We start from the raw sequence: 15,822 nt of genomic DNA, 5'->3' as shown, positions 1-15,822 counted from the left end.
ACAGGGTGATGGATAAGCAGGATTTGGTATGGGATAGGATACATACAGCAGAGATTTGGATGAGCTGAATTTTACAGAGGGTGGAGTATGGGAGGCTGGGCTGGAGAGCATTGGAATAATTGAGTTTTGAGCTGACAAAAGCATGGATCAGGATTTCAGCAACAAATGAACTGAGGTCAAGACAGAATGGACAATGTTATGGAGGTGGAAGTAGGCGGTCTTGGTGATAAAGAGGATTGAGGGTCAGAAGCCCCAGGGCTCAATGTTTGACCACTGTTATTTCTAATATACATAAAAGACTTGGATTCTGAAACACAATGCAAATTGGCTAAATTTGCAGATACCAAACTAGGAGGGGGCAGTGGCATCAAAGGAGGCAGCACAAAAAACTACAGAATCAGCCAAAATGTGAGTGGGTCAAAAAATTATAGATAATCTTTAATGCAGACAAGTGTAAAGTACTGCAATTAGGAAGGAAAAACAGGCAACATGTATAATTCATGATGGCGTTGAAATAGCTAACGATGCAGTGAAAGAGACATAACACATCTAGCCTATGCACAGCAGTAATCAAAGCCAACAGAATGATGAACTACATAGCCAAGGCAGTAGAATACAAGTCTGAGGAAGTTGTGATGAAACTGTAGTGCCCTGGGCAGACCACACCTTGAGACATTTAAGCACATAAGGCAAAGCAGAGAAGAGCCACTAGGCTGAACCTGAGTGTCAAAGCGCCTGAATTGAGGCAAGACAGGAGAGACTTGGACTTTTCATCCTGGAAAGAAAGCATCCGGGAAGTGATCTTATAGAGGCATATAATAGCAAATGGCATGGAAAAGGTTCATCCAGAATACAATTTTAAATTAAACTATGGAAGCAGGACAAAGAGACACAGGTTCAAACTGGTAAATGGTAACTTTTAGGGCTGATATCAGGAAGTTCTTCTTCACGTAGAGAGTGGTCAACACTTGGAATGAACTTTCAAGCAGAGTGGTGGAGGTGGATGCAGCAATGGGAGCAGCATAAGGTTGTTCTGGATGGATGTATAAAGATAGGCCAAATGGCTTTCCTCATCCGTAACTATCTTGTGTCAAGGGCCACAATCGGTAGCAGTGACATACTCGAGAAGGGCGACTGACAGAGATATCATAAAAGTGACTCCAATTATTAGAGTAAATTCAGCAATTCTGCATTCTCAGCAGGGACCTTCGCTCAGTAGAAACATGGGTCAGAATCGGGGCTGTAACACTGGCGTTGATTTTCTCTCTGTGCTCTCATCAAGAAAGGCTCCCCACCTGGAGGGTACGATCGCTGAACCTATCCCTATTGACTTTTCATGAACACATTCTCTCTAGTCCCTGCTACAACAACATTCCAGAGCTGACAGAAAGCAAATTAATGTCAAAAGGCACATGCAGAAGTAGGCTATCTGAGGGAAATGTGGGTAGCAAGTAGCATTCCTCATCCCACACCCTCCAGAGTAGTAAACTGATAAACGTACCCCATTTTAGATTCAAATTTGGATCCAAGAGGTGAAAGGACAGTGCCCGGCCCCAACATGGCACAAATTTCCTTGATTGAATAATGTTCAATCCTTCCAACTTTGCAAGGGTAGAAATTCTGTATTTTGAAGTGCAGTGAATTCAGTACTCCAGACTTTTTTGAATGCAGATGAATGCTCACAAACAACATTCAGACGTGGTGCAAAAATAGTTTATTGCTAACATATGCAAAGTTAGGTGGTGTGGTATTTACTGTGTATTTACAATCACAGACAGCAGTTTCTATGACTAGGAAGGGGAGGGAAAGGGAGCAAATTCAGCACATTTAAATAAATACAGGACCTGCCACTGGCAGAAACTACAAAGCTACCCAATATCCCCCCTCTCTCCCTCTCTCTCTCTCTCACACATACAGCAAGATGACACCCTTTCTGCACACACAGGAAAAAACGTACCAACGTCTTCAGATCCTACAGTTTATTGATTTTTTTTTTATTTTCTGAGAAACAGTATCCCTTTTGTGGGCCAGCGAGACTGGAATATGAAACTATCAATCAAAGCGACACAAACAAGCTCCTTCACATCACTCCGGCTTGTCGTTTTCAAGGTAGTGTAAGCACATTTACTCAAACAACATACCATTAGTACCATGTAAATCAGCTATAGTTACGTGCAGTACACCTGCAGTGGATTCGTCTTTGAAGCGTCGGCTGTTGTTAAAAGGTGAACTTGAAGTGCTCCATTTTTTTGTTCATTTTTTTCCTACAACATTAAATTGTAACTAAGCACGAATTGCGAGATTACTCTCGTTTTCACCTGCCCATTGTGTTCAGATGGTCATTCAGTTGTTTTTCAGTGCCATTACTTCACTTTAACTTTACAAAGTCACTTGATTAATACACAGATGCAATATGGGTCTTGTGTGCTTGTTTTGCACAGGAACAACCAACAGTGCCAGAGGAACAAGGAAATAGCAAGTGCTGACCAAAAGCTAGATTAGTTAAGGCTTTTGGTTCAAAATCTGAATATAGATTAGTGTCAATGAAAGATTAACAGTACAAGTTGTTTGTGTTTATACTTTTGTCATATTCTGGCAGCACCGTTAAAACTTCACAGTCCACAGAATCACTTTAGTACAGATATAGGTTCCTCACTAGCAGCTGTAGAAATGGCACGAATAACAGTATCAAAATGAATAAAGCTTCAAAACCACTGCCAACCTTTCTTATCTAAAAAAAAGTTTTAAAAGCTCCAAAGTTTAGTCACAGCCCTAGTTAATGGGCTTACAAAAAAAACTCAAAACAGAATTATTATGGAAAGTTGTGACAATTTTAATAAAATTTGGTGTGTGTGTGTGTGTGTGTGTGTGTGTTTAGGGTAAAGAGAGGGTAGTTTGAACTGCAGCCATTGTAGACCAGGAAAATGGGACACTGTCTCTAACTTGTACCTTCTGCTCCAAGTATTCAACATCCAGATCAAGCTTCAACTTTCAGTCCAATAGACAAAAATGAAAATACACAAGCATCCCTCTCTCGTGGTTATATACAAGTAGTGTCTTTCGTACTTTTTTTTCTAAAAAGGATTTCCCATTTGTTTGCACGGTAGCTTATACAGCAGTGTATATAAATCAGCTTTACAGACTTTGTGAGGGACAACAAAAACCCCAAACATCAAAACAAAAAAAGCTAATCCCTATGTAGTATTTACAGTAAGAGATCGCAGTAAGACTAGTCGCAGCATCTGCAGTGCATGGAACTTAAAGTAAATGCTATAACTTTACAATAATAGTCTAAGGGAAATAGGTGTGTGTGGGTTGTGTGTGTGTGTTTTTTTAAAAAATACAGCTTGTATATCACAGCTGCAACAACCCCAAAGCTCACATCAGAGGTCATCTTTGAGCTGCGATTCTCTGCAGGGGCAGGATGCTTGTCTCATACATGCAAAGGAGCTCTTAAAATTCTTTTGTCTCCTTATTTTCAAACAGGTGAAACCTCTGTTGAACAGTAAGTCCTTCTTTGAGGCTCTGTGAAAGGAAGGCAGGAAAAACAACCATTAGTGCAGCACACAATCAGACCAAGACATAAAACTGGAATAATCAATACTTTCACTATTACACTTTGCTTAGCAACAGGATTCAAGCTGAACAAAAATCACATGTTTAAAGTTTAATCAGTAATTTGCTATAAAATGCCAACAAAGTAACATGAAATTAATGCTTTGCAACTGTTCTTGCCACTGCTCTCAGTTTCTAACTACAGTATGCAACATTATTGACCAATTCTTGAACTCTCTCTACTCCATTGTTTCGAATTGTAGTGCTGGTGTCTGTTTGATCAATTCAAAGATGTGAAGTATTTGCATCTATATTATCAAAACAATTTGGCTCTGTACTATGTGTATTAGAACAAACATATTAGATTCATGGTTTTGTAATTTTAACAAAATATGCCAGATTATGAGGTTTCAGAAGTCAGTAAAGCTGAATTATGAAATCACATAGGTTTAAAATCCTTAGTCATCTTGTCAGCCTAATAGTATAATGACAATGTGGCATTCATAGATTTAAATATGTGCTGGGGTTGGGGAGGAGGTAAAGCTCAATATTTAGCATTAAGAATTAAATTGTAAAACACAATTTCCTTTCATGGAAAACTGAAATGGCAAAATCATTGGTAACAAGGAACAATGGTTGAATGTCACAAGTGAGATAGCACACTAGATGTCTAATATTAGAAATACTGTAGATGTCTAATGAAATACTGTAGAAAAGTAATATTTTCATCTGGTTTATTGGTGCATATTTTCAGAAAGATTATTGAATACTGCATAGCATCTAACTCACCTGAGACAGACAATACAGCAGGATTAATTTGTGCATTAAACAACAGACTGAGCATTCAGTGGACATTCAGCTATAATACCATACATGCATATATTCAGGCACAGCAAGGACAAACACAATAAAAGCTGCAATTAAAATAGGCACCACATAACTACAACAAAATAAACAATACGGTTTTGATTGGTAATATCCCATTTCACATACAAGCTCGAGATTCAATTTTTTTTTGTACGCTGCAGGACACATTATCCAAGCTAACATGATTCACTTTCACACCACAGGGTTGAATTCAAGCCAGCTGTACTTCCAGATCTGTAATATGGTACCCGGGGAGAAAGTTAGTGTTAAACCTAAGAAAATGTTTATGAAGGTGATGTATCCTTGGGTAAGAGAGGTTAGTGCTGAGGAAATTACATTTTTCCCCACTTTTTGCTCACAATAACAACAGCACCTAACAAAGATCAAGTGCAGTTTGCTGCAAGATGAAGCTTCTTCAATAATGACCCTAGAACCTTCTCCCACTGTATCATTGGAACATGAGCCTGTTCTGCCATTCAATGAGATCATGGATGATCTGTGACCTAATTCCACATACCCACCATAGCCCCATATCTCTTAATACCTTTGGTTAACAAAAATCTATCAATCTCAGATTTGAAATTAACAATTGAGCGAGCATCAACTGCCGTTTGCAGAAGGGAGTTCTAAACTTCTATCACTCTTTGCATGTAGAAGGCTATGTCCACTAATCCTACACTCCCCAACCAGTGGAAATAGTTTCTCTCTATCTACCCTATCAATTCCCCTTAATATCTTGAAAACTTTGATCAAATCACCCCATAATCTTCTAAATTCCAGGGAATACAACTCTAGTTTGTGTAATCTCTCCTTGAAATTTAATCCTTGGAGTCCAGGTATCATTCTAGTAAATCTACACTGCACTCCCTCCAAAGCCAATATATCTTTCCTAAGGTGTGGTGCCCAGAACTCCAGGTGTGGTCGAAGCAATGCTTTGTATAGCTGTAGCATAACTTCTACCCCTTGTATTCTAGTCCTCTAGATATAAAGGCCAGCATTCCATTAGCCTTTTTGATTATTTTCTGTACTTGGACATAAAATTTTAATGATCTATGTACATGAACCCCTAAGTCTCTTTGGACCTCCACTGTTTTGAGTTTTTCATCATTTAGAAAGTACTCTGATCTATCATTTTTAGGTCCTTTTTTAAAAATTCGTTCATGGGGTGTCGCTTACAAGGCCAGCATTTATTGCCCTTGAGAAGGTGGTGGTGAGCCGCCTTCTTGAACCGCTGCAGTCCGTGTGGTGAAGGTTCTCTCACAGCACTGTTAGGTAGGGAGTTCCAGGAATTTGACCCAGCGACGATGAAGGAACGGCGACATATTTCCAAGTCGGGATGGTGTGTGACTTGGAGGGGAATGTGCAGGTGGTATGCTGTCGAAGAAGCCTTGGCGAGTTGCTGCAGTGCATCCTGTGGATGGTACACACTGCAGCCACTGTGCGCCGGTGGTGGAGGGAGTGAATGTTTAGGGTGGTGGATGGGGTGCCAATCAAGCGGGCTGCTTTGTCCTGGATGGAGTCGAGCTTCTTGAGTATTGTTGGAGCTGCACTCATCCAGGCAAGTGGAGAGTATTCCATCACACTCCTGACTTGTGCCTTGTAGATGGTGGAAAGGCTTTGGGGAGTCAGGAGGTGAGTCACTCACCACAGAATACCCAGCCTCTGACCTGCTCTTGTAGCCACAGTATTTATGTGGCTGGTCCAGTTAAGTTTCTGGTCAATGGTGACCCCCAGGATGTTGATGATGGGGGATTCGGTGATGGTAATGCCGTTGAATGTCAAGGGGAAGTGGTTAGATTCTCTCTTGTTGGAGATGGTCACTGCCTGGCACGAATGTTACTTGCCACTTATCAGCCCAAGCCTGGATGTTGTCCAGGTCTTGCTGCATGCGGGCATGGACTGCTTCATTATCTGAGGGGTTGTGAATGCAAAGTGGATGACCTCACACTTGCCTACATTGAAATCTATTCGCCATAGTTTTGCCCATTCACTTAATCTATTAATATCTCTCTATAATTTTGTGTTTCCATCTATACTGCTTACAATGCTGCCTATCTTTGCGGCAAATTTGTATATGTGGCTCTATCGCGTAATCTAAGTCGTTAGTAAATACAGTGAATAGTTGAGGCCCCAACACAGATCCTCGTGGGACACCACTGGTCATATCCTGCCAATTTGAGTACCTGTCCATTATCCCTACTCAGTCTCGTGCCGCTCAGCCAGTTTCCTAACCAGGTCAATAATTTGCCCTCAATTCCATGAGCTTCAACTTTAGCTAACGGTCTCTTATGAGGGACTTTATCAAATGCCTTCTGGAAGTCCATATAAAAAACATCCATAGACATTCCCCTGTCCACTACTTCAGTCACCTCTTCAAAAAATTCAATCAGGTTCGTCAGGCATGACCTACCCTTTATAAATCCATGCTCTCACGCTGGTCAGCTGAAAATTTTCAATGTTCAGTCACTCTATCCAAATTATAGACTCTAGTATTTCCTGACAACAGATGTTAGGCTAACTGGTCTATAATTCCCTGGTTTCCCTCTCTCACCTTTCTTAAATAGTATCAGAATGCCACTTCAACTTCGTACATCAGCAATCCTCGAGTCTACTCTCAAGAGTGAAATTGCCCATTTACAACCAATTGTGTGCAATGAACTTGCACTCAGATTGAGTCTGCCCAATCTGCATGAGAGGAAGAGATTCCATCTGGGGTAAATTCAGGTCACAGAAATTTTCAAAGTGGCATTTTAACCCACTGCACCACACAATCTTCTGACTGATTTTATTGGGTGGGTTGTTAAAACACTAATATCACAAATTATTTTAACCTCTACTAACAAAGGATGAGCATGGCAGAACATCTGGTTGAATTTCAAAAGACATATATAGCTCAGTGCTGTCAAGTATTACGAGACATTAATCCTCAATTGTGAGTTAACTACTCTCTGTACCAGTTTCAGGTACATGGCTTTAGCATCCTGGTGACATCATGATGCCACTAGCACACTTTAGCTTGCAATGTTCTCTTCCTCACTGATTTTAAGGTAGGACCAAATTATTTCAAAAGTAGACCTAGCTACTGTATGGATTATTATAACAATGAGAAGATAGAGCCCTTGTTAACTTGCTGGAGGTGTTTTTTCACAGGAAACACAGCACTACAATCCTCCCATATTTAGCACCAGTTAGGCTGTCCCGTCCTGAAAAGTCTAGGCTACTGATGTGTAGAATGGCTGGTCAGTAGTCTAATCATTACTAAAGCTGCAGTTTTGCGGTTCAAACTAATAAATGTTAAGACAACATGAATGGAAATCCTCTACTGATAAACTAGGTGATGCTCAGCAAAGTGGAACATTCTGTATCAGCCATGGACACAAAGTGCAAGAGGTTTAATTCTGTAGCACAGTTTTGAATAAGCATGCACAAACAGAACACTAAAGTTTTAATATTTATACACCCACAGTTTACAATCATTGTGGCACAGCATTGCACCGATTTGCCAAACGAGTGGAAATGGACAACATACAAAGAAAACATAAAAGAAACACAGAGGCCAGGCGAATATACTAAACCTCTGATGCTGTTGTTGGGTCAACACAAGACTTTGGCTATTGTGACCTATCTTCCCTCTACTGTTTAAAATATCTTACCATCAAGGACAGAAATAAAAGGAATTTCTACATGAAGATTCCCACAATTATTCTCCCAGTATTCAACCCACTGCACGAAATGCAGTATTTCACATTTATACATGTGCAGTTCAGTGGAGCAGCAGAACTCAACATTTTGAAACATACCAATTATTGGGACAAATGTTGGCACACTGCTGCATCTCTGCATTGTGACACTATGAAATGGTTGGTATCATTTAGAGCTGTTGTGCAGAAATCAAACAAGTCTTACATGAATTTAGAATCTCAGGCTCGTCTTACTCTGTAAAAATATGCCTGCAGACACAGCAATGAGAGATTTAATTCCACACAGGCCAAAGCAGAGTCCAGGAAACAAACCCAGACAATTACCAGTGCATGTTCACAAATAAAAACATCCCAACTCCCACAGTGACATGCCTTCACTCAGTGACAATAACCGATGGTGGTTTACCTAAAGGGAAGGTGTCAATCATCAAGCAGCTCTAGCTGTCCCATGCCAGCTCTTTACTCACAGACTAAAGGACAACAAAGGGGAGCAAAATGGAATAAGGAAGGTTAGAAAGAAAAGCATCACTATTAACCCACGAACCATAGACTAAGATTTCTGGCTGGATTCTGCCCAGCTCTAAACAGGTATGTATCTCAAGAGGCTTCCTGTGAAAAGTACTGAGATACAGAGTAGTCTATGGTGGTTTTTCCATGCAAGCTGATCTGAGTGACTTAATTCTTTTCCTTCACCAAAAGAAATGGCTCAAAGTATTTTTTTTAGTGCTTTAAAAAAAAATCAAAAAAATCAAAATCAAGTTTTCCCTTGCTCTCTCTCCTTTTCAGTGATCTGACACTCTGCCTCTACCTCTAAGGGTCTGGCCAGCAGAGCTGCAGACTGCTCCATATCTTTGATGGTAGTATACACTGTATCTAAGCTGGGATAGATTAAGTCTTGGTGCTGTCCTCAGAATGGGTAAACATGTAATTTCCGACATAGCATTGATGGGACTTTGGAAGGTGTACCATCACTACAAAAACTGAATGTTTTAAAAAATTCCAATTGTTATTTTCTCTTTTTAAAAAATATGTACATCCTCCAGTATCATGTGCAACTCCACACAAGAGGCAAGCAATCTGCTCCCCTGCTTTTCCCAATCCAGCTCTCTAACTGGCTACTGTTGATGTTTCGGTTTAGTTCTTAGGTGACTCCTCTTGATTTTTCCTTCACTCCTGTGGTGAAATACCTAGACTATCAAATGTTCCTGACTGTCTAGCCAGATCAGAGATTCCCTACTCGGGGAATTGTGCCTATTACTGGGGCTATTTTAGATAGTGCACCTTTTTGAAAATAGCACTTCACTTTTTTTGTTTCTTTTAAAGCTGTGATAGTATCAGAAGGTGACCAGCCCATATCCCCCAGCAGGCAGTCACCGTATCCCCACGAAGGAGTCACCACCTTCAGTGGGAGAGGGAAAGAGGAGTTCACTGAAAAAAATGGACTTTCATTTTTAAGTAACAATGTGAAACCTCCATCCCAAATAGGGCATTGGCTGTAATAATAAAAAAATACATCAGTGAGAAGAATTTTTTTTTTACCTCAGCAGGATTTATATTAAGTTTCTCTACATTTGGACTATTACTACATTTGAAACTAACACTGGGGATGTACTAGCCGAAAATTATGCCCTGGCCACAGTTGCGATTAGCCTGGAATAGCAAATTATTTTAAGGGTGTAAGTATCTAACTCCACCTCAAAGATCAGCTATGCATGGGAACAGTTTAGGGTGATCAGCATATGTTTACAAGTAAAACTAATAAATAATACACAACATAATTTGATGGTTTACCATACAATAAATTACCCAAAAATGTGTAGACACACAATTCACAAACCCGCTGGATAAATCAGTAACACAGGGCTGCCTCATGTACATTATTTTTTAAAAAACTATACGAAGACATTTGTTATGCATTTGTTTTATACCACAGGTAGGATTTTTCTGTTTATATGTGCATGAACTAGAAGTGTTCTTATGATGGCACGTACCATCAGAAAGGTGAAAATACCATATTCTACCCCCACTCAGTTTCCTTCCAAAGAGGCTGGCTAATGCTGGGATATGGTTTCATGGATGCCTGCAGCTCTCTGGTACCTAACCCAAGTGGCCATTTCCATGCGAGAGTTGACTCTCACTGAGTGCCAGCAGGCTATTTTATCACAGGTGCTAAGAATCAGAGTCCGATCCCATTCCTCACCCAATATCTGTTTGTGTGCACTTTCCGGCAGAGGCCACTGATGACTGTATCATTGGGAATCCTGGCTGTTTTTTACCCCATCCCTACACCAGGAGTGGTAATGCTAATTTCAATGCCTTTTCTGCCGCTTTCATACACTAAGCCAAAGGGGTGTCAGGAAGACAGGATTTTGTGGCTCTGTGCTGAGCTTGGGGACTACATAGATCACAACATGAGGTATCCATTTCCCATCTGAACTTGTTAGATGTTTGTGTGCCACATACAGTTATTTGAATACCTCGCTGCTATAGGTGGTACTTATGCATGGTTTGAAAACAATCCTGATGGTGAAATAACTAATCTCCCCCATGTCCACACCTAGTGTATAAAACTCATTCAACAGAGCACATCAAAAATTTTGAGGAACTACACAAAGCACCTAGTTTCTTTCCATTTTACATGTCCAGCAGGTTTATTTCCATCTTGGATTAAATTTAAAATGTTATTTTAGATTAAGTTATAGACAAAGGGGAGTTTAGTTTTCCAGGCCAGTTCCAGTAATTTTAAATTAAATTCTGTAAGAAGAATAATGGGTTTATTTATCAAAGTGTAGAGATTTCCTCTTCTCCCTGAACAGCTTACCTGTATAATGGAGACTGAATGCCTTAGTGCAATTCCCAGTGGTCCACACTAGTCTGTAGCAACTGCTACACTATCAGCCTCTGGGCTAGTTTATTACATGGAAAATGAAAGGATGCTTGACAGAATACCCATGATAATATTAGCAAATATACTGAAGCACTGAAGGTTAGTAAGTGTTGCTTCAGGCTAAACCACAGTAGAGAGAATGGATACTAGAAATGTTGAAGAAACGAGAGCTTACCTTTGATCTCAGTGTTCGATCCGCTCGTTTTGCCGCAGCTGCCATCTTTAGGATATCTGGATTGCTTTTTGATTTCATTATATCTGAGAGAAAAATGTATTTCATTAAAAAAAAATTGGCTTCCCGTTTGCTCCAAGACTTAATTTCAAGGACTTCAGTTCAAAGTCACTTGTATACATCATATTGTCTCTACATCCACAAAACTTGCTTATAACCAATTTCACTAACAGTCATACACTGATTGCCTTGGCAACGGGCAGTTGAAAAGACTGTCTGTAATCACCAAATATTGTTCTGTGATTTATAAATGCGAAGAGTTCGAGGATTTCATTTCCACAACATTCACCTGAGGAAGGAGGAAGCCTCCGAAAGCTTGTGAATTTCAAATAAAATTGCTGGACTATAACTTGGTGTTGTAAAATTGTTTACAATAGTCATAATGAAGGCAGCACTTTCTCCTTGGTCCTTAGCACAGGTGAAACAGCACTACAACATTTTAGAAATTTAAGGAACACTAAGTCTTCTTTCTGAACAGTGTAACTCTAAGGAGGAGCTATTGTAGAGGGAGTACTTTTAATATAGCGTATTCCCAAGTATCCAGTTTCAAAAAGTAAATGAATATTTTCTAATTTGCAGTAATTATCAATAAATTTGTTACCAAATTCCCCCTTCCAGATGCACTTTCTCCTTTTTACCCCCTCTTCTCTTGAAGGCAGTGATGCAAGTTGGAATATGGTTTCATGGGCATGGGAGACCTCCAGAAGTCCAGCCATTCATCAAGGTCAAGCCTCGACAGCGAGTGTCAGCAGGCTATTTGATTACAAAGTACATCCTGCCCTCGCCAGCAGAGATCAGTGGATAGCAAATAGGAATGGGAAGCCTGAAAATGTTTCCTCTTCCATAGCTCTCTGAGCGCCGAGACCAGTTTCTGAGCACCCAGCTTCACTCCAGCTGAGATCTGCTAAGTCAGCACAAATTGGGATCAAACCTGGAGCCTTCCTGGCTTGCACTTTTTTTTAAAAAAGAAAAAGGAACCGCGCACAATTCCAGATTTGAAATCAGTTGGGCTCCTAGAAGATTCAATTAAAATAAAACTATGCTCAATGCATAATCCAGTATCACAAGATAGGTCCAGATGAAGGCTCTTCAGCCCATATGGCTTCATCCTTCCAGAATAGCAAACCTTCTGTCTTCCCACCACAGCATCCACCTGCCTCTTAAATGAGATAAGTGTTCAGGTCTCAATCACCCTTCTTGAAGGTTTATCCCAAGATCACCCGTTGTATAAAAGGAGTACATAAAGAGATAGTTCTTCACCAGAACAAAACATAGTCTGTTTACTTCAGTAAAATGATATGGGCTATTATTTCTAATTCCTGTACCATATCTGCTGTGCTCTGTTTCATCCATGGGCTGTTCTCCCAGTGCTTCTTGTGCCAGCTGGAGCTGCTCTTTTAGTCGGTTTATGTCACGCTCTGATTTAGCCTTCACGATACTTAGCTCTGTGTAGATGTCTTTATACTTGTCTGTAGCGTATTTTTTATCCTGCAGAAACAAATATATTCGTTGCAGCAATCACAATCATTTACAAAAAGATTACATCCTGAATGAGCAGAATACCACTGCCTCAACCTAATGATGGCAGCTCTGACTCCCAGGCTGCTCATAACTAGTTCTGCCTTTGGCACACTTGTCCCTTCCAAGTTACTAATGGTCTCCCACCTCCACAGCTTCCATCTCTGCACTCTCAAGTGCACCACTAGCCTGGACATCCTCCACCATATCTGATTTGACCACGACACCCTCTTCATGGTCAAATTCTCCTAGTACTCCAGGAGCATTCTTGAGGGTGACGACAATCCTAGACTCCTCAATGATTAACCACCTCCTCTAACCTAAAACCCTGCGCTATCCATCCTCACCTCCAGTGCCAACGCACAACAATAGTTAAACCTTATTTTACTGAGAATTTAATTTAGCTGGTCCTATGGTTTTGAAAACATAATGAAACTACATTGCTAGAGAAATTTTACACTATATAGTTAACAATAATCTCATCACTGATTAAGGAAAACTGTTTTTAAATTGATCTCAAATTCTTGGATTTGATAGTATCTTGAAACAGATACAAAACAAAGCAGTAGCATTTCTGCATCTGTCGCTAGTTACAATTATGGAACCAAATATATTTTTGAAATATTAAAAGCAACAAAAAAAATGGTAATTGCTGGGATTTCTAATTATAAATGTAATGCTGTATACATTCTATTTATGTTGCTCACTTTAATATTCATAAGTGTTGTTTTGTGTAGTGACACTAGATGGCAATAAACAATAAGAAAGCTTCACTCCTGTTGTAATCTATACTCAGGGCCCTAGAATTCTGTAGGACTTTCAGGCCAATTTCTGTTGCAAGTCCAACCACATTCTGCAGCAAGTCTGTTCAGTTTCTGTTGTGCACACACAACTAAACCTGGTACACTACTAAATGTAACAACAACCATTTTTAGATTTAAAAAATGGTGCAAGTATAAAGTTACAGTACCTGATAGGAGGCGAAGGGATAAAAGTAACAGAATGAAAAAGCTAGAACAAAGAGATGCAGTAGAACAGAGACCTAGGACAGCCAGCCACCCAGTAATGGAAGAGGCTCAGATGCCCCGATTACAGGGGCAAAAGGGTCAGGAGGAGGAGTGAAAGTGATCGAGGCAGCAGCACAAGTGTATTTGGCTCTCACAATCAGCTTCTTAAGTTAATATGGAATTCTTGTGGGAGCAAGAGCAAGGCTACAAGATTTCCATGTTAACTAAGAAGCTGACTTTACCAATGCCAAGGCTTCTGCCACTCTTGATTCTGGCACCAAATCCACAATTCAATGGCCTACAACCATTATTTTTCCTATTTTTAGGTGGTGGGAGAAATTCTGCAGCAATTTCTGTGGCCACAGAATGGTGGAGCTCCGGGGACCCGTCTATACTGATGCAAAACTCTCACGCTATCTCAAAGTCCATGTCTGCAATGCAAACTCTTACTCTGGCTGGAATTCCCTAGTTTGATTTTTTTGTGTTGTTGTGCACATCGTATGTAAACAAATGCCAAACAGTTCAAATTTAGCTGGAAGGTGCGATGCTCTTCCCACTTCATTTTCTTTCATAATTGATAGTGATGCACTTGAAATGTTCTTGCTACCAAATTTAGCGTGGGAAAATGAGCACAGTGGTCTTTACATCATGCAAGTTACTATTTCTGTACCACATAAAGCCCCACCCCCGTACTTGGAAAAGACAAACCTTGCTGGGTTCAGCAGAGAATTCTCAAAATAGCAACGAGATACATTAGTTCAATAAATACAAACAACACTTTATGTCTGGTTATAAATCTATGCTTTTGTTATTAACCAGTTCTGCTCCTTCAAAAGATTTTCAGCTAATATTTCTAAAGTAACTGCACAAAATATTTTGAGATGAATGGCAGTAACTCTCCTGATAGCTTATTCGATAACGGTATTGCCTGCTTTGGTAATAAGCCGTGCCGACCAGAAGGTCGCAGATTCTATTCCTGATCTGTGCTGAATTAGTCAACCTGGCTCAGGATGGAAGCTGGGCACTACAATAGGTGTCAGTGCTCCTTGGCTTTGGGTGGGGGTAATGGCGGAGAGGTGGCGGGGGAGGGGCGGGGATTGCTGATTGCTATCCACGGAGCCCTGCTCGAAGTGCTAATGTGTGGCTATCAGGTGAAGGCAGGGTTTAGCTTGGCTGCAATGCCTATCACAGCTAAATAATCTGCTGCCATTTACCATCTAGGCTCTCACACGAAGATATAATGGAAGGCTGCTTGTACCCTAACCACAGTTAGCACCCTCAGGAGAGGAGGAAAAAAAATCCAAAAATAGCTCTCAATTGGAACAAAAACTAGTTAAAGCTACCATCACGCACTTAAGACAGTGAGGAGACTACTTACACGCTGAGCAGTTTGTAGCTCATCTTTCAGGGAATTAATTTCCTGTTTTAAGTACTGTATTTCCGATTCTTTGACCCGCAGCAACACCTAGACAGGATGCAAATAATTATGTTAAACATTGGAATATTTCAATGTAACCCATAAACAGACATGCGCTGAATGGTTTGCTTATTGGGAAGGCATGGTTCAAAGTTTGTGTTCAGGTTAAAAACCTTGCTGTCTGATGCCAGACTACAATGATGAAATAAGACAATAGGTCTGTTAATTTATTGTGGAAACTGCACCTAACATTGTATGATCTGAATGCAATTCTATGTTAGAGACTTATTTTTGACTGTATTCAAAATTGGGTTTCGCCAGACTGAACAGGTCACTTTTCTGTTGTTTTGTATGTATATAAATAGAGTACTTCTTGTTGTCGTTCATATTTGGCCACCCTTGTTCTGATTTTCCCTTGCTGCATTCAAATTTTTTGGAGAAAATTGGGTTTCTTTTTTAAAGGTAGATTGGGAAATTAAATTAAAGGGTTCGACAGTTAAAAGCAATGGCAATCATATAAAGATGTATTTCAATATTCTCAACAAGCATACATTCCATTGAGAAATAAAAACTCCACGGGAAAAGTGATCCACCCATGCCTAACTAAAGAAGTTACGGAGAGTATTAGATTTAAAGAA

The 15,822-nt window shown here is 40.1% G+C and overlaps 1 protein-coding gene across 4 annotated transcripts in view; it reads right to left on the bottom strand.

Annotated features, from left to right (window-relative positions):
* Positions 1-1,695: 1,695 nt before the first annotated feature.
* mprip (myosin phosphatase Rho interacting protein) overlaps positions 1,696-15,822 on the bottom strand; it is a 364,835-nt gene continuing 350,708 nt past the window's right edge. For 3 of the 4 annotated variants that reach the window (XM_068004348.1, XM_068004351.1, XM_068004350.1), the window contains 4 exons: positions 15,146-15,232; positions 12,568-12,730; positions 11,186-11,268; positions 1,696-3,525 (listed from right to left, as the gene is read on the bottom strand). In XM_068004348.1, the coding sequence (XP_067860449.1) occupies positions 3,454-3,525; positions 11,186-11,268; positions 12,568-12,730; positions 15,146-15,232 (405 nt within the window). In that variant the 3' untranslated portion in view covers positions 1,696-3,453. Of the gene's footprint in view, positions 3,526-8,529; positions 8,594-11,185; positions 11,269-12,567; positions 12,731-15,145; positions 15,233-15,822 lie in introns of all 4 variants that reach the window. The other variant, XM_068004349.1, reaches the window with a different exon arrangement.

The sequence above is a fragment of the Heptranchias perlo genome, chromosome 23, assembly GCF_035084215.1.
Source record: "Heptranchias perlo isolate sHepPer1 chromosome 23, sHepPer1.hap1, whole genome shotgun sequence".
NCBI lineage: Eukaryota > Metazoa > Chordata > Chondrichthyes > Hexanchiformes > Hexanchidae > Heptranchias > Heptranchias perlo.
This window is presented reverse-complemented; position numbering and strand designations above follow the sequence as displayed.